Below are 25747 nucleotides of genomic sequence, written 5' to 3' on the forward strand. Positions count from 1 at the left end.
ATCTGAAAAGCAAGTTGGTACCTGGAATCTCAAGTCACAGGCAAGTTGTGCCCTTGACCACTTTTGTTACCCAATAATGTTCTTTATAATCATTTACCATGCATAGGCTTAATTTTGATGGGACCCAATAGGCCACCCTAGATTGTTTATCTTATTACCTTGTTTACCCCTGAATCACTTGGGTAGTTTGCTATTGCTTTACATGGTTTGGGATAATCATTTATTATATCCATGTTCCAGTTATTTTGTTATTTTATTTATGTTCATGTCAAGACCATTAATGTTAATTGGAACATGGAGCTTAACTTGAGAAACACGTGCCACCACAAGAGTTTATGGACGCCCTTGGCTGATTAATTAGGAAAGCTAGTGGAAGACTACCTTACCCGAAAGGGGCAAGGGCAGTAGGGGAGTTGCATGCAAGGAGGTTCACGGATTGATTTTGCTGCGATGGCGGTCAGACGGGGGATTCTTGCAAGTGCGCTTCTCATAAACTGTAGCGGGTTTTCGGAAGCTAGTGGAACTTTGTAAAGGCCTCGTAGTGGATCCCTAGCCATTCACCTCGGTAGTGTCTAAGGGTCTAGCTAACCTTGGCGACATGGGATACATGACTTGTGGGTAAAGGGTACAACCTCTGCAGAGTGTAAAACTGGTATACTAGCCGAGCTCACGGTCATGAGCAGCTCAGGACTCTCTGATGATTAACTTATGGAACTAAATTCAATTTGTCATATGCATTGCATCACAGGTGATGTTGTTACTTTTGTTCTACTACTTAATTGGGTTGGTATTTACTTATACTTAGTAATTGCTAATAAAATTTTGACCAACATTAAAAGCAATGCTCAGCTCTAACCATCCTCTTTGGTAAGCCTTACACTTCACGTGAGCTCTCACCTTTGGCGAGTTCATGCACATTATTCCCCACAACTTGTTGAGCGATGAACGTATGTGAGCTCACTCTTGCTGTCTCACACCCCCCCACAAGTCAAGAACAGGTACCACAGGATGAGGCGCTTGGAGGATGCTGTGATGTGTTCGTGAGAGGTCTAGGCCGTCGTCTCCCAGTCAACTTTGGGTTGCTGGACCGTTGTCTCCTTATATGTATTTATTTATTTATTTTGTATAGAACTCTTGTTATGTAGTAAAGATGTGACATTCGATCCTGTGCCATGATTCATCATATGTGTGAGACTTGGTCCTAGCACACCTGGTGATTATGTTCGCGCCCGGGTCTTGGTGCCCTGAAATCCGGGTGTGACAGAAGTGGTATCACAGGAATGTTGACTGTAGGACGAAACCTAGATAGAACTAGACAACCATTGTCTACATACCTTTGCTACTCTGATTCTTTCTAAACTTTTCTTAATCTTTTCTTATCTATTTCCGCTTTACTCTGATTACTCTTACCTTTTCACTTCTAAAGACAAATGTGGATTTCACACTTTGAAATCCTGTACCTAAAAGTGACCTTTAAGAATAGGAGACCTAATATTAGGAACAAAAACAAAACTATTTTTATAGGTATCTACACGCTTGAATGTTTGTTCTTGTGATACATGTTTGATTTGGATTCTTGATTGAGTGTGATGGGTTGTGGAGTAATGTCCACAATTACATCTGCATATACATATAGAAAAAAATGCTTATAAAAATAACTAGACAAACTAGATTATCCCTCATTAAAGTATCTAGCCTAACAATATCCATCTCATCTTAAAATATTCTATCTACACTCATAGATCCATCTTATCCAAAAAAAATACGCATCTTATCTTGAAAAGGGTCTTATGACATCCTAATAGATCTAACTGACCTCAAAAGATTCTACCTTGTCCTTATGGATTCATCTTACCCTAATAAGCATATTTACCCCAGACTAGTAACAACCAGGATCTAATCCAAAATAATGAGATCTTAACTAGTCTAATCTAGTCATATCCAATCTTATCTCGATCCTATCTAATCTTATATGATCTAATCTAGTGTGAGTTACTTAATGCTGGTACAAAGGATAAGGCCATACTTCTAATTCACTTACACCTAAATTGGTGACTTAGATCAACTCGGCCATACCCAACAACTTGACCTACATGATAGGTTACATAACATATCCCACCCGTCTAGAAGCAAACGACCAAACCAGATTCTGACTAACCTTATTAAACTCATAGCCATCTACTAAACCAGCTGCTCTACCTACGTGTTACATACAGATCTATCTTAACCAAGACACCAATACAAAGAAGATCAACCTCATCAAGGAAAGGATAAGGGTCACCGTCAAGGAAGGTAATCGTCAAGGATAAAAGTCAAACCAGATCTCTAGATGCATCAAGATCCACCATCCGGGATAGAAGTTTTTCTTGCCTAACCTTCTCTTATCCTAAGCTTTTCTAAATCTTACTTATTAGCTAAAACATCATATGTGCATGTTTTCTAGCCACACTTGCTAATGAAGAGAAACTTTTGGGAGCATTAAAATTAATTGAAAACAAAACGTTAAAAAAAACTTTCTATATCCCTTTCTTGCAAATCTCGAGGACGAGATTATTTTTAAGGGGGTAGGATTTGTAACACCCAATTTGTAATTTGTTAGAAATAATATAAATAGAGAAACAATTTCTCCTTATGTGAGTTTGACCCTTATGCATCATCACATGTGATAACCCTATGCAAAAACAAATAATTAATAACATAAAAGCCACAAAAATATGTATCATGCTGGAATTTTATTTTGTGTGCATTTTGTGACAATATAGAATAATGTGAAATATACCAAAGTCCAAAGTAGAATTTAAGATTCAAAGGGAAATTCAAGAATTTAAAATAAGAGAAAGAAAGAGAGAAAGGATATAAAAGTATAAATAATATATAAATATATCTCCAAATTTGAAACTTTTTATGGCGCCATGTAATCTAAGGATAGATCTATCACAAGTTTGAATTAAAATTAGGATTTAAATTTGAATTGGTGAAATAATGGGGAAAACAGAAAATAAAAACAAAAGAAAAAGAAAAACTCACCTGGGCTGCAGGCCTTCATTTCGGCCCATTTGGCCAACTCTTCCACACAGCCCACCTTTCCCGCGCTCCAGCCATCTCACTGACACGTGGGGCCCGCTGCCCAGACTCATATCACGTGTGCGGATCGCCTCACCGGGTTGCGAGTCACTGGAGGGTGGCCCGGTTTGTCAGTCCTTTCCCCTAGCTTCGCGCAACCAAACCCATCGCCCTCGCATGCCATTGCGTGATCCGCGCGTCAGCTCCGGAGTCCGTTGGGATGGGATCGCCTGTGAGGGCTTGGGATATAAATCTCCCCTTCCGTGTCCTTGGTAACTTGATTCAAGCCATACCCGAACGCCATTACCCTTGCCACCGCCGTTGCGTGAGGGAGCAGTGTAGGGAGTTTCCACCACCGGGGATTTCATCCTCGTTGTGGCTCGAAGCTCAAACCCGTGGGCTTAAGTGTTGCACCGGGTCGCGGGGAAGACGTTGGTGACCTCATTGGGCGGGATTTGCGACCAGGGACCCCTGGATTTGTCACTGGAGCCATTGACTCGCGGTGGAGCCGCCCCTCGTCATGGATAGTGCGACTGCGCGCCCGATTCTCGGTAATAGTTGCTTGCCCGAACTCGTGTTCATCACCGCATTGTGTAGGATCCACTCGGTTGAAGTTTTAGGCACCGGAGCCATAGTGGAGCCTCTCTGGTAATGGCGCGGCCGTGGGGGAGACTCTTCGCGCCGCCGCGGGTTGGCCGGGGGTAGAAGACAGGTGGGCACCGTCAGATCCTTGGGCAACGGTCCAGATTAGGATCCACATACCCTTCACCCTAGATTAGATCCTGGCGCTTGATTTTGGATCGGGTGGAGCAGAGCGACTCCAGAATAATTAAATCTGCGCCATAGATCGCAGATTGGACGGTCTGTGCCGCATACCACTTCGCTGGTGACCCAGTCTAATCCACGCCGTTCGTGCGTAATCCAATGGCCCACCTTGGCCGATACCCGTTCGGCTGGTTGTTTTGCTAAAGAGTCCTCGGATTTTCTATAAACCAACCCGCAGTCCTACCACAGAGTAGATTGAGCCTTAGGAATATTTACCCTGAGACCCCTGGACTTTCTAGAAATTGAGGCTCAATCCCGAATAGTGTTAAACCTGAGGATTTAAATTTTAAATGGAGTTTTAATATATAAATTAGTGCTAGAACTTGTAAAAATCATAGAAAATCCATACTTGGTCCAAATTAATCCATTCCACTTTCTAAAATTTTGTATTTTTATTATCTACCACTTAGAGTCTCTGTTTTGACTTGAAAACAGTAAGAGAATTAATTTCTCATTTAATCCTATTTCAAGCATATTAAACCTTTGGAAATTTATAACTTAAAATCTATAACTCCAAAATTAATGATTCCTGTTCCTAGAATCTTATTTTAATATGTAGATTATTAACATGTATTTTGTTCTTATGTTTGGTGTGATGTTAATTTTGCCTGTACATTATTTGTTTGTATTGCTACGTTTAGCAGTGAGGGCACGAGTCATCTGAAAAGCAAGTTGGTACTTGGAATCTCAAGTCCCAGGCAAGTTGTGCCCTTGACCACTTTTGTTACCCAATAATGTTCTTTATAATCATTTACCATGCATAGGCTTAATTTTGATGGGACCCAATAGGACACCCTAGATTGTTTATCTCATTACCTTGTTTACCCCTGCATCACTTGGGTAGTTTGCTATTGCTTTACATGGTTTTGGGATAATCATTTATTATATCCATGTTCCAGTTATTTTGTTATTTTATTTATGTTCATGTCAAGACCATTAATGTTAATTGGAACATGGAGCTTAACTTGAGAAACACGTGCCACCACAAGGGTTTATGGACGCCCTTGGCTGATTAATTAGGAAAGCTAGTGGAAGACTACCTTACCCGAAAGAGGCAAGGGCAGTAGGGGAGTTGCATGCAAGGAGGTTCTCAGATTGATTTTGCTGCGATGGCGGTCAGACGGGGGATTCTTGCAAGTGCGCTTCTCATAAATTGTAGCAGGTTTTCGGAAGCTAGTGGAACTTTGTAAAGGCCTCGTAGTGGATCCCTAGCTATTCACCTCGGTAGTGTCTAAGGGTCTAGCTAACCCTGGCGACATGGGATACACGACTTGTGGGTAAAGGGTACAACCTCTGCAGAGTGTAAAACTGGTATACTAGCCGAGCTCACGGTCATGAGCAGCTCAGGACTCTCTGATGATTAACTTATGGAACTAAATTCAATTTGTCATATGCATTGCATCACAGGTGATGTTGTTACTTTTGTTCTACTACTTAATTGGGTTGGTATTTACTTATACTTAGTAATTGCTAATAAAATTTTGACCAACTTTAAAAGCAATGCTCAGCTCTAACCATCCTCTTTGGTAAGCCTTACACTTCACGTGAGCTCTCACCTTTGGCGAGTTCATGCACATTATTCCCCACAACTTGTTGAGCGATGAACGTATGTGAGCTCACTCTTGCTGTCTCACACCCCCCCACAGGTCAAGAACAGGTACCGCAGGATGAGGCGCTTGGAGGATGCTGTGATGTGTTCGTGAGAGGTCTAGGTCGTCGTCTCCCAGTCAACTTTGGGTTGCTGGACCGTTGTCTCCTTATATGTAATTATTTATTTATTTTGTATAGAACTCTTGTTATGTAGTAAAGATGTGACATTCGATCCTGTGCCATGATTCATCATATGTGTGAGACTTGGTCCTAGCACACCTGGTGATTATGTTCGCGCCCGGGTCTTGGTGCCCTGAAATCCGGGTGTGACACGCGCTGAGCCCCAGCCCGACCCCGATGCCACCGAGCAGACCGCACCAGGCAGCCCCGCGACCCAACGCGCTGCGCACCCACGCCAGGAAGTCCGACCGAGCTGCGTCCAACACCGACGCCCGAGCCGCAAACCGTGCCCAGCCGACCGTTCTTCTCTGTGTTATTGGAAGCTTCATTTCGTCCGTTTCTACTCCCCCACTAATCCCTCTCTTCATGGATGGTGTTGATGACAACTTGAATGACCCCGGCCGCCCTCTCCTCTTCCTCCCTCTCCCTATAAAATCCAACCGAACTTCCTTCCCTTCTCCCCGAGCTCCCTCTCTCTCCCACAGCCGAGCTCGCTCCCTCTTCTCGTGTTCTCTCTCCCTCGCCGTTCATCGCCGGAGGTCACCGTTCGTCGCCAGAGTCCGTGGAGCCTCGCCGGAGCTCCGTCCGTGCAGCACGACGATCGCGCTCGTTCCCTTGACCGTCGAACCCTCCCTGCTCGTCGACGTTCATCCCTGCGCATGAGCGAGAACACAAGGTTGAAGACAACCCATTGATTTATTTTCTAAAGCATGTTTTGAATTAATTTATGAATTTTGTGAATTATTGTTGTATTATTGAGATGATGTGATTTGGCGATTCATGTGTATGATTTTAGAGATGTCGATGTATACGTGTAGCCAAAATCGAACCCCGCGATAATGTTTTAAATATGTGTAAGATTTTATAATTTTAAAAATAAATACGGTCACTACTCACTACCTCAGTGATTCTCATACTAGAAAACGTTTACAGATTTGCATTTCGCTTTAATGTGTGTGGAACGATAATTGTTAGTAGTATTTTAAGTGTAAACTTATTGACATGAAGAAATAGATGAAATACTAGGCCACGTATTTCCAGTCAAATGAAAATATAGATGTTACTAGTCATGATAAATGTATTCATAAGTATAGCACATAATTACTGAGAATAGTAAAATGCTTTTTTATGTCATAACAACCATGAATATGTTATTAAAAGTCCCATTTAGCAATCTACATTAATCCTTAGAATATTAACGAAAGGTGATTTAGAAATAAACATTGTAATGATACGTATAAATTCTATTTAGAAAAGAAAGGAGAAAACCGAAAGAGTAGAATTTATAATAATGTTAAAATGACTTAACTAGGCACTCATACTTTTCTAATAAAGAAATTGATAGTTATATTGGTAAACATAGGTTTCTTACTAAAGAATTAGATAATTTGTTTCTAACTTTAAAATGACCTTTTTAATAGATATCATGTTTTTTGATTTAATAAGGTTCGTTATATATGTTTAAGTATAGCTGTATTAAATAGGACCATATGTTTCTTAATAAAAATAGAAGATAAATATATGTCCAATTAATAGATTATTTATATTTTCTTAATTAAAAGATAACAAGGGTCATTGCTTTTATAAACTAAAATGATAGTTTATACATAATTTCCTTTCTAATGAATTAGATCATTTGTTCCTATAATAGAATTAAAGATAACTAATAGATTAATTATCCTTTATCATAATTTATTGATCAAACCTATAGTCAATTTGGTCTTAACTAGATTTATGGCATGATTAATGATTTTATAGAATTTAATCCACATTATATACGAATCACTTAGCTTTTCCTAAAGGATAAAATAAAGTAATAAGAGTTTAAGTTCTTTTATAACTTAAAATGTTACTTTTTATATTGACTTCGAATATAATAATATAGGCTATGTGTTTTCTAATGAAATTAAAAGATAGTTATTCGTTCATCATCTTTTACATGAAATTTCACTTAAAGGCCTATAACCTAGTTTTCATAAAATAGGTGTTTAATAATAATGATCTTTTCACATAAAACCTATTTAGACTTATATCTTAGTTTATCATAAGTGAAGTTTTAACAATGAATTATAATACGTTCCATACTGCTTCTAAGATTAATAATGTGTTTCGTAGCCCATTAACCTTAGATATATAACATATATCTTTTCTAAAAAGGTTAAAAAGGTTTAATATTGTTATAACGTGTTTTAACACCTTATAAACCCTTAATCTTAGACATATCACATATGACTTTTATAAAAGATTAAATTAGTGAACCTAATATTTGTATATTTAATTAAGATATTTTTAAGCTCATGTCTTGTTTTTTATAAAGTATAGATCACACATCTTTGAAAAGAATACCTACTTATTATAACCCTTGCGTGTAATGTTTTTGAAAAGCGAACGCTCTTTTCGTTAGGATTTCTTTTAGCTTTACGTATGGTGAATGTTGTATGTTATTGAGCGGTGTTTGTTCTTCTTGTTTGTTTGTGTGATATTCAGTGGTTGATCTAGTAGTTAAGAATCAAGATCTATTCCTATCCGTGGAAGAACCTCAAGTTTTCAATAAGCAAGGCAAGTGGACTTCTCCCTCTGCATACTCTGTTTGATCCCAAACAATACATTTAATAAAGTTTATTCTTGGATATATATGCATAATTTGATGGGTTACCTATTCGGATACACCTAACCTTTTAAACCTTATTCCTTGATCAAACCTGGGTATTATACTTTACCTTCGTAGCTATGCTATTGCTACAACTTAACTTTATGCAGTCACTCATGTTTATGATATTAATGTTCTAAATGGTAAGTTTACTTTATTGTTGTTAACCCGATGGTTAAACAAGATTATTGCATATTAATTGGAACATAGAGTGACCACCCGGGAAAACAGTGCTACCATGAGGGTGGTATGGGACGCCCTTGGCTAAATAACTAGGGAAGTCTTATGTTGGGTGCTGGTCGTGGTCGACCGGAACGGGGGCATCTAGCAAGCGCTTATAGTTCTGGCTCAGGCAGATTGGATACGGGCATAGTTCCCAAAGCTTTACCCTGTAGTCTGGACTATAAGTTGGTTACGTTAGGTGTACCTTATGCAGTTGACCATTTCCAACATTTGCATAATGAGGACTTTAGGGAAAAGCCTCGTAGTGAGACCCTAGCCATTCACCTCTGAAGTGAATATGGGTCTAGGTAACCCGGGCTAGAAGGGAATCATGACTCATGGGTAAAGATGTGGCACCTCTGCAGAGTGTAAAACTGATATATCAGTCGTGCTCACGGTTAAGAGCGGCCTAGACTCCTCACATGATAATTGAACTTGAAGATGGAAATAAATCGAGATCTGATGATCTGCCAATGGTTTGCTTAAGTGGTTTCACTTAACTGTTTTTGATATACTCTTATACCTTTGTTTAATGGGAATACTTGGGATTCACACTTATTAGTAAGACAGGTGTTGTTAATAAAATGTTGACCAACTAAAATGCTTACTGCTCAACCCTGGCCTCACCTTGTTAAACTTGCATTAATTCCCCCCACTTGCTGAGCCCCGACCATAAGTGAGCTCACCCTTGCTTAAATTTTGATCAAAAGTTTGCAGATGAAGTTATGATGCTGAGCTCCATGGATGCTAGTCTAGTGATACCCCCGGTCATCTTCCTGTGGATGGATGTCCATGTTTCGTTGTACTTTGATGAATAAAGGTTAAGACATTATGTCTGTTCGAAGTGTAATATGTTAATATAATCGTTATTTACGCTTTTATGCATTGTTCTTTTGATATATTACACTTGTGACATCAACATATGTGTGGAAATAGATCCTGGCACACATATGCGATGCACCCGGCTCTGGCCCCTGGAATCGGGTGTGACACCAAGGGAGTTCTTCTAGCCAGAGCAGACAGGAGGCGTTGCTGAGACACGTCCGGCCAGAGCTGCATGGTAGACCTATCGCTCTACAAAGAAGTATCGATGTAAATGTTTATGTAATTGATCTTATTTGTCATTCTCTTATATATAAATGTGTCTTACATGTCTCTATTTCATGTCCATAGGAAGAGGAGGAGGATAGATGCCAGGGTGCAGGGCCATGAGGAGGAGGTCGCGGGCATAGATGTTGGGGTGCAGGATCATGAGGAGATCTAGGCAGATAACGATACCATCGAGGCTCCTGCCTTTTGACGGAGGGGCACTTGGAAGGGCCACTTTGTCCTACCTCCATCGCGCCTGCACAATCAGAAGCTCGGGTACGGATCATCCCGGTTGATGATAGGTACTCACATTTGTCCATTTATGTTCTTACTTATTTTCTTATTTTATTGTACATTGTATATAAGACATGTATTTCTTGTTTTTTGTCATGCTGTCAATGGGATGACATGTCTTTCAACGGCCGAGGTCACCATAGACAGGTTAATCAAGTCTTAGGTAACCTATGTCGTTTACATAATCCTAGAATTGTGATCGACTCGAAAGGCATGGTGGTTCCTTGCACTAGCTGGTCACACTTCGCACTAGCTCCACATGCTACATATGGAACAGCTTAGGGCGCCATCAAGCACGACTTTTGGGTAAGAGTATTGTTTGAAACTAACATTTTATGATTTGTTTGATACTAACTTTATTTTCGATGTTGGACAGAGATGCTTTCGTGTGGAACTTGAGGCTCAAGAGCATGCAGATCGAGTATTAGAGAAAATTGTGAAGAAGGTGTGCAAGAATGGATTTTTCAATGCTCGTCTACAGGTTGTGAACGCGTACATGAAGCGTTGAGGGCATTCTATCAACACCTTTCAACAATATTCGGATGTCTACTTGATTATGGACCAGTATATGGAGGTAAAAATCTAATCTAGCAGCTCATTCAGATGTGAATGTAATTTTGTGCTAATGCTTAGATGCAGGTAACTCTTCTATGGATGGAACACTGGTCGCAGGCTTACAAGGCTTTGTAAGAGATATGGGCTTTGCTAGAGTGGATTGAGAAATCAAACTAGAATCGACATAGGCAGCGCCATCAGCAAGATGAGCACGATGATGAGGTCATAGTCAACCATACCTACAGGGCTGATAGACACATTCGGTTGGCTAAGTGAATGGTGAGTATGTAGTGTTCTATTTTACTCAGAAATGGAAACAGTTTAAACTTATATATTTGTAGGAGGCTCAACCTGGAGTTGTCCCGAGCCCAATCGATGTTTATAGGCAAGGGCATAGAGCGAAAATAGTGAAATCCCAATAAGCTATGCAGTCAAGGGCCACTAGCGTATGGGTAGTAGTTGTTAGGATTATTATTTTCTTGCCACATAGCTATACATTACATGTGTGCTGAACCTTCATATTGTATTGCAGGAGACTTACGGGCAGGAGATGGTTAGGAAGTATGGAGAAGACTGATTGGCGAGGAGCGCCTACCATCGACGCTGAAGTTGTGCATTCTATTGGAGGAAAGTCCCATGGACGGTATGACCTTGTGAATTTTTTCAATAGTATTGAAACTATGACCGAATAGGTCATTTTCTTGTTTTTCAAGATATTCTATGTTTACCGGTGTGATCGATTCGACGGAGTTGCAGTCTCGTGGCGGTTCTTCGTCGCAGGCGGGTTGTGGTAGCAGCCGTAGTCGGCACTCGAGCATGGAAGAGGCTACGAGGGAGTAGTAAGAAAGGTTTCGTGAAGAGATGCGCAACAACAAATGGCATTCCTCCAACAACAATTAGAGTACATGGCTGCTTACAACGCACAGGCACAACAAGTAATGAACGTGAGTGTCTTATTTATTCTCTACACGGTCGTATATTTGTCCTATAACTAATATATTGTATTTGCAATACTCTTGGTTTTCAGAGCAGGCATAGCAGCAACCATTCGTTTTCCCTCAATTTCAGTCGTCGATGTAACAGTGGGGATTACATGCTCTAACACCTCCACCTCAGGTGCTTCAATTTAGTTTAGACTTGTCGTTTGATTAACCTTTCAAATCTTGACTAAACTTGATTTTGTATGGATCCGGGGTTATGGGCCACAACACGCCACCACCGGAGATACCAGCACTAGGAGGAGCTTCTGGAGGGGAGGGAGCTACTATAGAAGAGGTTAGTTTGACAAACAATTTGTTTGAATAGTGGTCATGTAAATATTGTAGTTATTAATGTCTTCTTCTTTCTTTTAGACTCCAAACCAGATAGACGACTTCGTAAATAACTTCTTCGTTTCTGGAGCTAGTGGTCACAACTCAAACGACCACTATATGTGATTATTTGACTCTTGTGGTGAATTGTAAGTTTGTGTTAGATTGTAATGGACTATATGTGGTCACAACTCAAATCATCCCTATTTGTGATGGAATTGTGAGTTTTTGTTAGATTGTAATGGACTTGTAAGGTATTTTGGTGAACTGTGATGTATTTGTGAGGAATTGTGTTGGATGTGTGTAATTCTGGAATTGTTGTTTCTGTCATATTATTGTGATTATATTGTTGTTGAAATTGCTATTGATTTTACATTTCTTTCATATTTTTTTGCTCTTAAATTACTTATTTTTGGTGGCTTATGTAGGTCGCGGAAAATAAGCCCGATTATTTTCGGCGGCGCGTGGAGATACCGCCGAAAATTTCTTATTTTCGACGGCCTAACTCCGGCCGCCGAAAATTAATCCTTATTTTCGGCTAATTTTTTTGGCGGTCAGTACCGCCGAAAATGTTTTACGTTCGTGTAGTGAAAGCTATTATTCGGCCCTAATTCTCACATATTTGATTGTTGTTTTCACCCCTCCCGCTCCTATCACAAATGTGGGCAATCGTCGCCCTCCACCAGTGTGATTCACACTAGAAAAGTTTGGTTTATCAAAAACCTAGAATTGCATTCTTTTAAAAAAAACGGTTTGAAACTTTGTTTGCGATGGCATTAGCGTTACCAGCGAAAAAAGATCCTCTCTTTAAGATATTGAAGCCAAATATCTATCCATTATTATTATCGTAAAAAAAAGTGCATGCAATGTAGACGTAGACATGGACCACAGACAACTCACGCCGCCTGGTGATATACCCATGCACAATGACAGCACCAGGCAATATACATATGCGACATCCGGATGGACGGCAGGCATCGAGCCCGTGTCCGACGTGGTGATTGACGATCATCCATTGGATGGGATGAAACAGATAGTCTGGGTTGTCTGTCTCGTGGACTCTCTTTTTTCCATGCGACCCGAAAAAGCTGGAAGAAAGGCTCGGAAGGTCCGGTCATGTCTGGTCAGGCGACGCAGTTGAGGCCCACGCACCCCATCCACATGCTCCTCACGTGTTTCCTCTGAAAAAGAAACAAACAAGAAAAGTACAGAAAGCTTTAAAGTCAACTTGCTGGGTCAGGAAACTGGATGACTAGCTAATATATATACACAGTAGATACATCATCAGCTCGAATAGAAGGACAAAATATTTAGTTTTCTGATATTTGTTGTAGCTAACCAAACGTAGAAATGGCAAACTATTATCTCAGTACACTTTGCTGGAAGTGTGCACTAGCCAGATTAATTCAAAGTGGCATACTGTTTCTGGATCAACGTGCAATCTGCATTCAATAACGAGTAGATATCCCCAGATTCAAAGTGGAGCTAGCTAGTGCTGACCTGATCAGACCGGCCTTATATATATGTGTGTTAAATAAATACAGCAGCTGAAAATTAACGGTACCCCTTTCTTCTTGCGCGACATATCGGAAGGGACAATGTACAGGTCCTCGTCCACCGCCGCCCTAACGACCCTCGGCCTCGGCTTGGCCGCGCGGGAGCGGGACCCGTCGCCCGCCACGAACGGCCGCTGCTTCCTGCTCCCCGCCTCAACCTGAACCTGATGGTGGTGACCGTGACCCTCCATCGTGCTTCGCACCTGAAGAAAGTTGTGCGTCACATCACGACCAATAGACGACGGTTAGCACAGCGCACACAGCGGTCAGCGAGGGCACTGCCCTACATGGATGCCTCTCGGTAGTCGGTACTATACCTTCTTGGCTGGCTTGTGCGGAGGCGGCGAGGCGGAGGACCTGAACAGCACAACCTCGTTGCCGCCGTCGTCGTGGTAGCAGTGGCCGGGCCTGACGAGGCCAGCCTGCACCGCCGACTCCAAGTACCCCGCCTCGTCGGTATGCTGGTTCCACCTCCCGAACGCCGGGATCTGCCGCCTCCTCCACCCCTGTCCCTGCTGCTGCATCATTCATGCTGTTGTGATGTAATGGTGCCAGTAGGTAAGAACATATGTGTGCTTCTTGGCTAGCAACCTACCTCCATGAGTACTCGTGCTCCTTGCGAATCGAAGAAGCAAAGGTGATGGCGGATGTGTGTCCCTGGAGAGAGACGACGACGACTGTAGTAGGAGGACAAGGAGAGACGAGCACTCGCGCAGTCGCGCAGCAGCAAGATGCTTACGGCTTCTGTCAGCGGAAAAGAAAAGGAAGGGGTAAAGGGAGCTACGAGAAGCAAAGGCTCCTTTTTAGGTCCGTCTGCCTGGTGCCTGCGTCTTCATGCTTAATCGCGGAGACCGAGAGACGGGCATTGCAGGCTTGCAGGGTTAGAAGTTCCTCTCTCCCACTATTAACTGATGCAACCAGGTGTTGTTTATTCATAACGTAAATGGTAATCGTAATGTTTTATACTTGAATACCGGCGGTAACAAGCTTCAATAGATCGATATCAATTTTTAGTGTGTTATCTGATTACGGTTGGAATAAAACAAACATGATTTAACGTTATCACTTACTCATACGTTACAAATATGTGAACCAAACGGCACATAAATGTCCAATATAACTTACTCCCTCTGTCTCATAATATAAGTCATAAACATTTTTTATTCTTATTTTATAATAATATGTGCTCTGTACACACGTACATTGATACAGTGGCATATCAAGAATTAAATATATTTTTTTATATTTAAACCAAAGGTGGTTACGTGTTGTCTTATATACTGGGATGAAGAGAGTAAAATATGTGAAAATGAAATAAATCACTCTCAATAATGTTTCACACGTTTTCCAAGACCTTGTTTTATCCCCCATAATGTTTCACACGTTTTCCAAGCAACGTTCAATGACGCCTCGGGTTAACGTGTACACCACGTGTTCATGCGGAGCTCGTTTAATAGCATGCATTCATGTAAGGGTAAGTCGAGTAGCAGCCCATGATTCATAGCCTAGAACGACATGTTTTTTGATACCCAAGGGAGTAAATGTTATGGCATGTCATATAAAATACTGACATGGCACACTATTAAAGGTACATAAAACCACTATTGAGAATAGCCTAAGAGCAAGTATAATAAAGTGATGTAGGCAAATTTCAAGATATGCCACATCAGATTTGTGGTGACATAGAAGAAAAACATGAAGAGAGAATGGAAGCAGACTGCCTACTAATAGCAAGCTAAAAGAGGCTGCTCGCGGACGCCAAGACATCTTGTGAGAGAAAGAGATGAGCCAATTATTAAATGCACAGTCTGTGTTATTGTATGACTAAACTTTTAGTTGGTTACATATGACATGATAACCTTATAAACTTTTAGTTGGTTACATATGACATGATAACCTTATTATTAAACTTGGTCTAACCGTACGTCTTCAATTGATGTCATTGTTTCTCGCGGTGGCTGAAAAGGTGTTTCCCCTGACACTAATGCTAAATAATTTCCAATCATTTGTTACCACATTTATTAATTCATATCTTGTTCGTTGTCATTCAGCTGTTTGAACTGATGCATCTACAATATATAGAGACAAAAGTAGTAGAAGCCGGTACGAATTAAAATCAAATAAGAAAGCTGATAGTATATATTATTGTTAACTCCATCGGCGGAAAACAGAGACGTCCTCTTAGTAAGGAAATAAGTCCTTTTTCAGACTGAATAATAAATATTGCAGTGCCGCATCGACTGCATTTGTACAAGTATCACATGTATAGTAAACATTCAAAATGTTTTACAACCCGAAATAACCATACAACTGCGTAGCATATTGGAGGAGGAAAATAATACTATAAAATTTATCCAAAAACCGAGGTCGCTGGTTCGCCAGCCAGCCCTTGACTTTTCCGTCCGGATTTCTTGATTTGTTTTTCTCTGTCTCCTAGACTAGGCAACGTCGCTTCACCGTTGTGCTAGCTTCTGCCGCCTGTTTCCTGCGCGGCTCACCTCCCCAGGCAAAGGAAGCTGCCAAAGCCGGCGCGCGCACAGAGGCGCGTCGTCGTCGTCGACCGCATCGCGACGCTGAATCTTGGCGCGCGTCAACTGTCGAGTGGTGGACACAGGCTCGGCGCCCTCGTTGGCCGCCTGCCGGGCGGTGCCTGCCAGTGCGCGAACCCGCGGCGGCCAGGCCAGGTCGGCTTCGCACGTGCCGAGGCGCTGTTGTGTCAGGCAAGAGTGATCGGCGATGTAATAGGGAAAGCGTAGTTTACTTTACCAAATTGTGTGTGGCTATAGTCACACAAGTCAGTATTGTAATAAGGTACTCAGTATAAGACACAAGACAAGGGAGACAAATGAACCATTCTAGGTCTGAAAATACACATATCTGGCGAAGAGGATTTTTCTCTTCGTCCAAGACACGAACCTTGCCTTCATTCTCACGCTGTTGTGTAATTGTGTTCGTGGTGGCCACCGGAATACAACTATTACAGGTTGATCCGACACGTTGGGGACGAACACCTGTTGGGGACTTGTTCTCAAATGCTATGAATTAAGAACAAGGCAACATAAAAAGTTAAATGTTAATGTTCTTCGTCCAACGAAGCATTATTCCCTTGGGATTAATGGTCCTTGGACGAAGGTTGATGGCAATACAATTACGAAGGTTAAATCTTCGTAATTGAATTCTAACAGATTGTATAAGATAACATAAAATATAGAATATCAAAGGTAAATGAATCATAAATAAACCATATTATATCCATTTAGTATATTTAAGTGTTGAATACAATTATACCTCTGCCTTGGCAAAGGTTGGTTCCCGAATAATGCGATTGCAAATACAGGGATGCGTGAACAGTAAGGGAATACTGTTCACTATTTATAGGCACGGGACACAGCCTGTGAGGAATTACAATTATGCCCCTCATAAGGGATTACAACAGTGACCTAAGCATTTATGGACTAGAGGGTCATTCTACTTTTAAGTCGGTTTGTAATTCCGAAGCTTCATGAAGAGGAACCTTCGGTCATCTCATACGAACAGCTTCAGCCGAAACTGCTTCTTCCTACAAGACCTTCGGCGACGAAGCATAGTCCCAACAGTAGCCCCTTTCGCGGCGCTAGATCGTTTTTCGTAACGAGCTTGATCCGTGAAAAAAGTCTCTTAAGCTTCGGGAAGCCGAAGGTCCAAAAAAACACCTTTCCTAAGCTCGTTGACGAGGAACGATTCAGTTTCCCAGCGCGTAGCGGTCCCACCTTGCAGAGTTACTGTTTGGTCTCTGTGGTCCACCGCGCAGCGAGTGCAAGCGGCTGTCCGCCTGGTGTAAAAATCCTGGCGCTTTGCCTTCTTACCTGCAGCACTATATAAACAGACGAGTAGGTGTGAAGTTACCACAGCATTCATTACTATTTGCACTGTTTTGCTGCCAAAATTTTTAACCATAGCCGAAGCTTGACTCTCGGAATCAATCGAAACTCCAGCTTGAAGCCTGCTTCGTCAGAAGAAAAACTTCGGAAGAAAAAAGTATTTAATTCCCACAAATTCAGAATTAAATGGCCAGAGTGCGTTCTACCGCTAGGGTTGAGCGTGAGGGAGGCGAAGCTGAAGGTTCGGAGACTATTCCCATCTCCGAAGCGATGCAACGATCCGGGCTGGTAACTTCGGAAAAAATCCCCAGTGCTGATGCAGAACAAGCAACTACCGAAGCAGAAGAAGAAAACATTGAGGAAACTGATCCCGAAGATGATTATCGTATTGCCATGACAAGTAAGCCCAGCCACTTGGACTTCGGAAAGTCTACTGTTTCAAAGGCTGATCTCTCCAAGATGGTAAAGTCGGGTTATTTCAGTGAAAGTCAGAAGAAGCTACTACGCTTCGGGGGGAAGAAACTACCCCAAAGCCGGAGAAGGATGAAATAGTCATTTTCAAGAGCTTTCTAAAGGCTGGATTAAGATTCCCCCTGCATGGGATTATTGCAGAGGTATTGAAGAGGTTTGGTATCTACTTTCATCAGTTGACTCCTAACACTATCGTTAGGCTTAGTGTTTATATCTGGGCCCTCCGAAGCCAGGCGGTGGAGCCGTTTGCGGACAGCTTTTGTCGAGTTCATGAGCTGCACTATCAGACGAAGGCTAGAAAAGATGGATTGCATGATAACTTTGGTTGCTATAATTTTGCTTATCGGAAAACCACAAAGTTTCCTGTAATCAGCTACCGAAGCAAATGGGCAGCAGGCTGGAAGTCGGAGTGGTTCTATGTCAAGGTTGATGACGACAAGGAGAAGCTTGTGCAGAGTCCGCTTGAACTAATCTTCGAAGAAACCCGACCTCATTGCAACATGACACCAGAAGGTCCAACCCAACAAGCGTTGGATGAATTCAGAATTATTGCAGAGCATATCAGTACAAGAGACCTGGTTCAGGAGTTTTTGGCTTTCAGGGTTTTTCCTAGTTTAAAAGAATGGGAAATGCCGAAGCTAGAGGGGGAGAAGAAAGAAGGGGAACTTGTGCGGTTACCTTACTACTACAAGTTTAAGAAATACTTTAAAACACCTTGCCAAGAGTCGCTGGATACAATTGAAATAATGTGCAATGAAATACTCGGCAATTACTCCAAAAAAGAAGATCAGTTGATGACTGCGGCCTTCGGCACCCGTCCGAAGCGAAGACTGAATCGAGTGCTGGACGCCTTGGGTTTTGAATACCCTGACTACGAAAATCTGAATAAAGGTGTCGGAGGCCGGAAAAGGAAAAGGATAGCCGAAGCCTTAAATGAAGATGAGAAAGAACCATCAAAAGAGAAGAAAATTCCGAAGAAGAGGAAAGTATCATCTCCGAAGCAAAAAAGTATCCGACGAAGAGGAGACTCCCGCATCACGCTCTGCGACTGACGTGGAAGAAATTTTGAAGGTAATGACTGAATCCCTGCCTGCGAAGCTAAGTCCATTGGGGCCTCAACTGACAAAGTTTTTTCAGAAGGAAAAGGAGCCCGAAAAAACAAAGAAAACGACTAAAACAAAGAGACAAAGAATCATCGCAGTGACAGAAGTCATTGACAAGACACCACCGAGAGCTTCAGCTCAGAAGATACCAGCGGCTGAGGAAATAACAAATATTGAAATCACACCTTCGGAGGTCGCGGCTGCCGAAGCTACCTCAATTGAAGATTTGAACTTGGAAAGCACAATCGAACACATCGACAAAATGCTGCTAGACATGGCCACAGAAGAAGCTACTACTGCCGCCGAAGAGGCCATGGCCGCAGTGTCTGGGAAAGAAAAGGAAATTGCTGACGAAGCTTTAGAGGACGAGGCCTTCATGTTTCAAAATTTAGTTGGAGAAAAATTGTCAAAAACCGAAATAGAAGAGCTTAAAGAGTATGCCAAATCTTGCGGATATAAACCAGGAGCACTCCTCTTCGGAGGTATTGATGATGAAAAATTAGACTGTATCCGGGATCAAACTGGAGCTAAGGTTATCGGTACTCTGTCAAAGAGTATCGGTTTTCCGAAGCTGGAAACGGACATTAGCCGCTACCGACGACAACATATCGTTGGTAGTTTATTTTATTCCAATTTCAAGGTGAACTACTTTTCCCTTGACTTTTATTGTTTTTAATAATGAAAACATGTCTAACGAAGGTTGTTTACGTGCAGAGTATGCTATTGAGCAAAGCTTTGAAAATGCAGCAAGATCTGGAAAACAAAAAACACGAGGTTATAATTGAAAATTTAGAAAGCAAAATAAAAGAGCAATCAGCTACTATTGAAAAGAAGAACTTCGAGCTTCAGGCAACTGAAGGCTTATTGGCAGAAGCCGAAGCTAAAATAACAGAATTGAATACGAAGCTTCTCTGCCAATCTGAACAGTTTGAACAAGAAAAGCAAGAACTTAATGCAAAACTTGAAGCCGAAGTCCAACAAAATTTAGATTTGAAAAAATTATTGGCAAGCCTTCAAGACAAATGTTTGGAATTTAGCAACAAATGTATTCAACGACTGAGAAAAATCTTCCACTCAGTTGGAGCTAGCAGTGAGAAATTCACCCCGTCAGCTGAAGATTTACCAAAGACCTTCGAACATATTGAGGGTGAAATTGATGAGCTTGACGAAGTTATAGCCGGGCACGGTGACTTCTGCGCCTGGGTAGCTTCTCGGGGCACTGCTGCAGCTTTCCTAAAAGCTGGCTGCGATCATGGAAAAATTGTCAATAGGCCCAATTTCACTCTATCACCATCAATTCTAGATGACATTCCTGATCTCGCCCGAAGCATTTCTAATAGATTTGTAAAGATGATATGGACAAAAGGCGGGCGAGAAAAGGCTGGAGACGAAGCTCGGAGTCATCTTGAACCAGTAAGAAATCATACCTTGTGCTTACCTTTTCCTTCAAGCTTGGTTTTGACATACAACAACTTAATTCATGTAGGGTGACGAAGCCGAGACCGATGCTTAAAGAGAATGACGCCGAAGCTGAGGCCCCATGAAGATCAAATAGGAGTAGACTGTAGACAGACTCAAGAAACTTTTGAGATAACTTTTATAAATATGACTAAACTTGTTCTTAATGAATTCTGTTCATACCTTGTAATATGCTCTTACCCTTCCATTAATGTATGAGAGGTGCTTTGATGTGGACGAAATTATCTTTTTGAGCCGAAGGCGAAAAAACACCTTCCCTTCTTTTCGTACACAGCGAAGCATAAAAAAACAACTTTTCCCTTTTTTCGAAGCTCTTCTTTTCGTACACGACGAAGTACAAAAGACAGTTTTTTTTTCTTTTTGCCGAAGCAGCCACTTATGCTATGATGATGGTTATCCTACATATGCCTGGATGAATGTTTATGAATGCAAATGTTATGATGTAATGTGATGTACAAATGAATGTCCAAACACATATCCGAAGCCATAATCACAACCGTTATTTCCTTAGAAACAATCACATATCAGCGCTGACTTTTCGCTGTAAGCTCTGCATTCCCTTAGGAACGACTTTGGAGCTTCTTCGCCTTTTACTTTCGGCGGAATCAGCGTTGACTTTTCGCTGTAAGCTCTGCATTCCCTTAGGAATGACTTTGGAGCTTCTTCGCCTTTTACTTTCGGAGGAATCAGCGTTTATTTTTCGCTGTAAGCTCTGCATTCCCTTAGGAACGACTTTGGAGCTTCTTCCCTGTTTTCTTTTCGGCACTCGATGGTGCGTTTTCAGCTTTTACATTTACATCCTTGGGGGATTTTGCTCTTATAGAGCTAAAAAAGGAAATTACATATGATGGCCCCATTAAAAACCTTTCTCCCCCTTCAGAAAGGAAAAGGGTGCCATGAAAGAAAAAATAAAAAATGAAAAATATATAAAAAATTACATCAAGTTATACATAATATCGCCGAAGCTCATCCGCATTCCAAGATCTAGGAATGTCGTTACTGTCCATATCCTTCAATCTGTATGAACCGGGTCTTGACGAAGATACTACCAAAAAAGGTCCTTCCCATTTCAACTGCAACTTGCCCACTGTATCTGGGTTAGCCACTCTCCGAAGCACCAAATGTCCTGGCTCAATATTCTTTAGCCGAACCTTTCTATCACGCCATTTGATTATTTCGGCTTGATATTTATTGATGTTCTCCACAGCTTGAAGCCTGATCCCTTCTAAAGCATCTTTTTCCACAGAATAAACAGCTTCAGAATCTGATTCTGCCGAAGCTACTACTCTTATTGATCCAGTTTTAGCTTCCTCCGGAGTTATTGCTTCGTCACCAAACAATAATTTGAATGGAGTAAAGCCTGTTGACCTTGATGTTGTTGTGTTGTGGCTCCACACCACTTTGATTAATTGATCTGGCCACTTTCCCCTGGGTTGATTGAAGATTAACTTCATTATTCCTGTCATTATAATGCCATTGGCTCTTTCAACGAGTCCGTTTGACTCCGGATGCCTGACTGATGCAAAATGGATCTTCGTACCAATTTGATCACAGAATTCTCTGAAAGCTTCGGAGTCGAACTGTGTTCCATTATCTACAGTGATGGCCTTTGGTACCCCGAAACGACAAACAATATTCTGCCAGAAAAACTTTCGAATGGTGGCCGAAGTTATTGTGGCTAAAGGCTTTGCCTCAATCCATTTAGAAAAATATTCCACAGCCACTACAACATATCTTAAGTTCCCTTGGGCCGGTGGTAACGGACCTAACAAGTCAAGGCCCCACCTTTGCAATGGCCAGATGGGTTGTATGAGCTGAGTTAAGGACGAAGGTTGTTTTTGATCTCTTGCACATTTCTGACAACCTTCGCACTTTTGAACTAATTCCGCTGCATCCGAAGCTGCCTTCGGCCAATAAAACCCTTGACGGAAAACTTTTCCAAGTAAAGGCCTAGATCCAATGTGAGATCCACACAGGCCTGCATGTATTTCTTTCATCAATTTTATGCCTTCGGCTCTAGATAAACACTTGAGTAATGGAGCACAAACTCCATGCTTGTACAACTCCCCTTCTATCATGACATATGGACGAGCTCTTGCCTCTATCCTCCTGTTATAAGTTTCGTCATCTGAAAGGAATTTACCCTAAAGGTAAGAGATGATCTCAGTTCTCCAGTCTTCACTATAAACAAGAGATATATTGAGGACTGCTCTTTCAAGAAGTTCCACTGAAGGTGCTTTTATTGTTTCGAAGAACACATCCGAAGGTAAGGGCAGCCCCTGTGCTGCTGACTTAGCTAGCAAATCAGCATGCTCATTTTGTCCTCGAGGGATATTTTTGATAGAAAATCCTTCGAAGGAAGCTTCGATTCTTCGGACCGTGTCTAGATATTTTTCAAGCTTCGGATCTTTAGCCTTGCAACTCTTGTCGATATGACCCGAAACAACCTGGGAATCAGTTTTAAGAATGGCCCTTCTGATTCCCATTGCTTTTAACTTCCGAAGGCCCAAAAGCAGGGCTTCGTACTCAGTAATATTGTTTGTACAACTAAAATCGAGTCTTGCCGCATAACAAGTTTTAACTTTGGATGGTGAGACCAACACAGCGGCTGCTCCTGCTCCGAAGATTCCCCAAGACCCATCGCAAAACACTATCCATATTTCGGCATCTTTATTTGTTTCTTCATCCTGAGCCCCTGGCGTCCAATCGGCGATGAAATCTGCCAACGCTTGAGACTGGATCGAAGATCTATGCACATAATCAATGCAAAATTCATTGAGCTCTGCAGCCCATTTTCCAATCCACCCAGTAGCTTCTCTATTTCTCATAATATCCTTCAACGGCTGCGAAGAAGGAACAACAATATTGTACGCTTGAAAGTAATGCCGAAGCTTCCTGGATGCCATCAAAACAGCATATAACACCTTCTCCAATTCTGTATAGTTTTTCTTTGATATACTAAGAACTTCAGATACAAAATACACTGGGACCTGCTTCTTGACTTGGCCATCAAGCTTCTCCTGGACAAGTGCTGCACTTACCGTTGAGTGCGAAGCTGCCACATATAATAACAAAGGAGCCCCTGGCGTTGGTGGAGTTAATGTTGTTAAATCTATCAAATATTGCTTCAGTTCCTCGAAGGCTTTTTGTTGGCTTGGTCCCCATTGAAAGACTTCGGCTGATTTCAGCACTTCGAAGAATGGTAAATTTCTTTCTGCTGATCTGGATATGAATCTATTGAGAGATGCCAGCCTCCCTGTCAATCTTTGGGCCCCCTTTTTTGTAGTTGGTGGCTCCATTCGAAGTATAGCTTCAATTTTACTTGGATTAGCTTCAATTCCCTTTGTTGAAACCAAGCATCCAAGAAATTTCCCCTTCTTTACTCCGAAGACACATTTTTCTGGATTAAACTTTAGACCAGCTTGTCTAAAACTGGCGAAGGTCTCCTGCAAATCAGCAATGTGATTTTCCTGTTTCGTGCTTTTTACAATGATATCATCAACATAAGTTAGCACATTTCTGCCTATCTGAGACTGGAGAACCTTCGCAGTCATTCTGCTGAAACTTCCTCCAGCGTTCTTGAGCCCCTCAGGCATCCGAAGGTAACAATATGTTCCACTAGGGGTTATGAAACTGGTCTTCGGCTCATCCTCCTTCTTCATCCAAATTTGATGATAGCCTGAATAACAATCGAGAAGACTCATAAGCTCTGACGAAGCTGCTGCATCAACTAAGGAGTCTATCCTTGGCAATGGGAATTCGTCCTTCGGACAGGCCTTGTTGAGATCTGTAAAATCGATACACATTCGCCATTTGCCATTGGCCTTTTTTACCATAACAGTGTTAGCTAGCCATTCTGGGTAGTTTACTTCTCTGATAACTCCTGCACTGAGGAGTCTTTTGACTTCATTACGAGCACCTTCGGCCTTGTCATCAGACATTTTCCGAAGCCTCTGCTTTCTGGGTCTGAAGGATGGGTCAACATTGAGCGAGTGTTCAATAACATCCCTGTTAACTCCGCAAAGATCATTGGCTGACCATGCAAAAACATCTTTGTTGTTGAACAAAAACCTTATCAAGGTTTTCTCCTGTTCTTCGGATAATTGAGAGCCCAACAGCACCTTCTGCTCTGCTATGTCCTCACATAAGAGCATGGGCTTCGGCTGATCTACTGAAGCTGCTTTCTCCCTTCTGAATTTGTACTGTTCACAAGCTTCAGCTCCATCTATGTTATGGATTGCTTTTGAGTCAGTCCAGTTTCCCTCGGCCCTTCTGGCAGCTTCCTGACTTCCATGAATAGCAATGGGTCCTTGATCCGAAGGTATCTTCATGCAAAGGTAAGCAGGATGAAGAATTGCTTCGAAAGCATTGAGGGTGCCACGACCAATAATTGCATTGTAAGGGTATTCCATGTCAACAATGTCAAACACAACTTGCTCAGTTCTGGTGTTGTTGATGAATCCGAAGGTCACTGGCATGGTGATCTTGCCCAATGCTACAATCTATCTTCCTCCGAAGCCACAGAGAGGGTGTGTAGCATCATGAATCTTATCTTCTGGCTCTTGCATTTGTTTGAAGGCCTTAGCAAATATGATATCAGCTGCACTGCCTGTATCAACCAAGACATTGTGGACCAGAAACCCTTTGATAACGCAAGAAATAACCATAGCATCGTTATGAGGAAAATCCTTGAGCTGAAGGTCCTCCTGGGAGAAGGTGATTGGAATGTGGGACCACCTTGACTTGATGAAGGGTCCCTGCACTCCAACATGTTGTACCCTTCTCTGCGCCTCTTTCTTCTGCTTTTTGTTGGCTGGTTCTGAGCACGAACCACCTGTTATCGGGAGCACCAGCTTCGGGGCCGAAGCAGCTCCAGCTTGATCGTTGAACGAAGCCATCAGCTCAAAAACGTGGAAGTGAGTTCACCGGAGGTGGGCGCCAATGTTGGGGACTTGTTCTCAAATGCTATGAATTAAGAACAAGGCAACATAAAATGTTAAATGTTAATGTTCTTCGTCCAACGAAGCATTATTCCCTTGGGGATTAATGGTCCTTGGACGAAGGTTGATGGCAATACAATTACGAAGGTTAAATCTTCGTAATTGAATTCTAACAGATTGTATAAGATAACATAAAATATAGAATATCAAAGGTAAATGAATCATAAATAAACCATATTATATCCATTCAGTATATTTAAGTGTTGAATACAATTATACCTCTGCCTTGGCAAAGGTTGGTTCCCGAATAATGCGATTGCAAATACAGGGATGCGTGAACAGTAAGGGAATACTGTTCACTATTTATAGGCACGGGACACAGCCTGTGAGGAATTACAATTATGCCCCTCATAAGGGATTACAACAGCGACCTAAGCATTTATGGACTAGAGGGTCATTCTACTTTTAAGTCGGTTTGTAATTCCGAAGCTTCATGAAGAGGAACCTTCGGTCATCTCATACGAACAGCTTCAGCCGAAACTGCTTCTTCCTACAAGACC

General features: G+C 41.8%; 1 protein-coding gene across 3 annotated transcripts; it reads right to left on the reverse strand.

Moving 5' to 3' along the window:
* Positions 1–12593: 12593 nt before the first annotated feature.
* LOC103650376 (uncharacterized) lies at positions 12594–14216 on the reverse strand. 3 transcript variants are annotated; one of them, XM_008675958.2, is made up of 4 exons: positions 13930–14216; positions 13652–13866; positions 13343–13537; positions 12594–12959 (listed from the first exon to the last, which is right to left on the reverse strand). In XM_008675958.2, the coding sequence occupies exons 2-4, from the start codon at positions 13859–13861 to the stop codon at positions 12903–12905; spliced, it is 462 nt and encodes a 153-aa protein (XP_008674180.1). In that variant the 5' UTR covers positions 13862–13866; positions 13930–14216; the 3' UTR covers positions 12594–12902. The 3 variants fall into 3 exon arrangements, with proteins under 3 accessions (XP_008674180.1, XP_008674181.1, XP_008674182.1); XM_008675959.3 differs by having other exon boundaries at positions 13652–13852; positions 13930–14215; XM_008675960.3 differs by having other exon boundaries at positions 13652–13849; positions 13930–14214.
* Positions 14217–25747: the final 11531 nt, after the last annotated feature.

This window comes from Zea mays, chromosome 3, assembly GCF_902167145.1.
Source record: "Zea mays cultivar B73 chromosome 3, Zm-B73-REFERENCE-NAM-5.0, whole genome shotgun sequence".
NCBI classification, from domain to species: Eukaryota; Viridiplantae; Streptophyta; class Magnoliopsida; order Poales; family Poaceae; genus Zea; species Zea mays.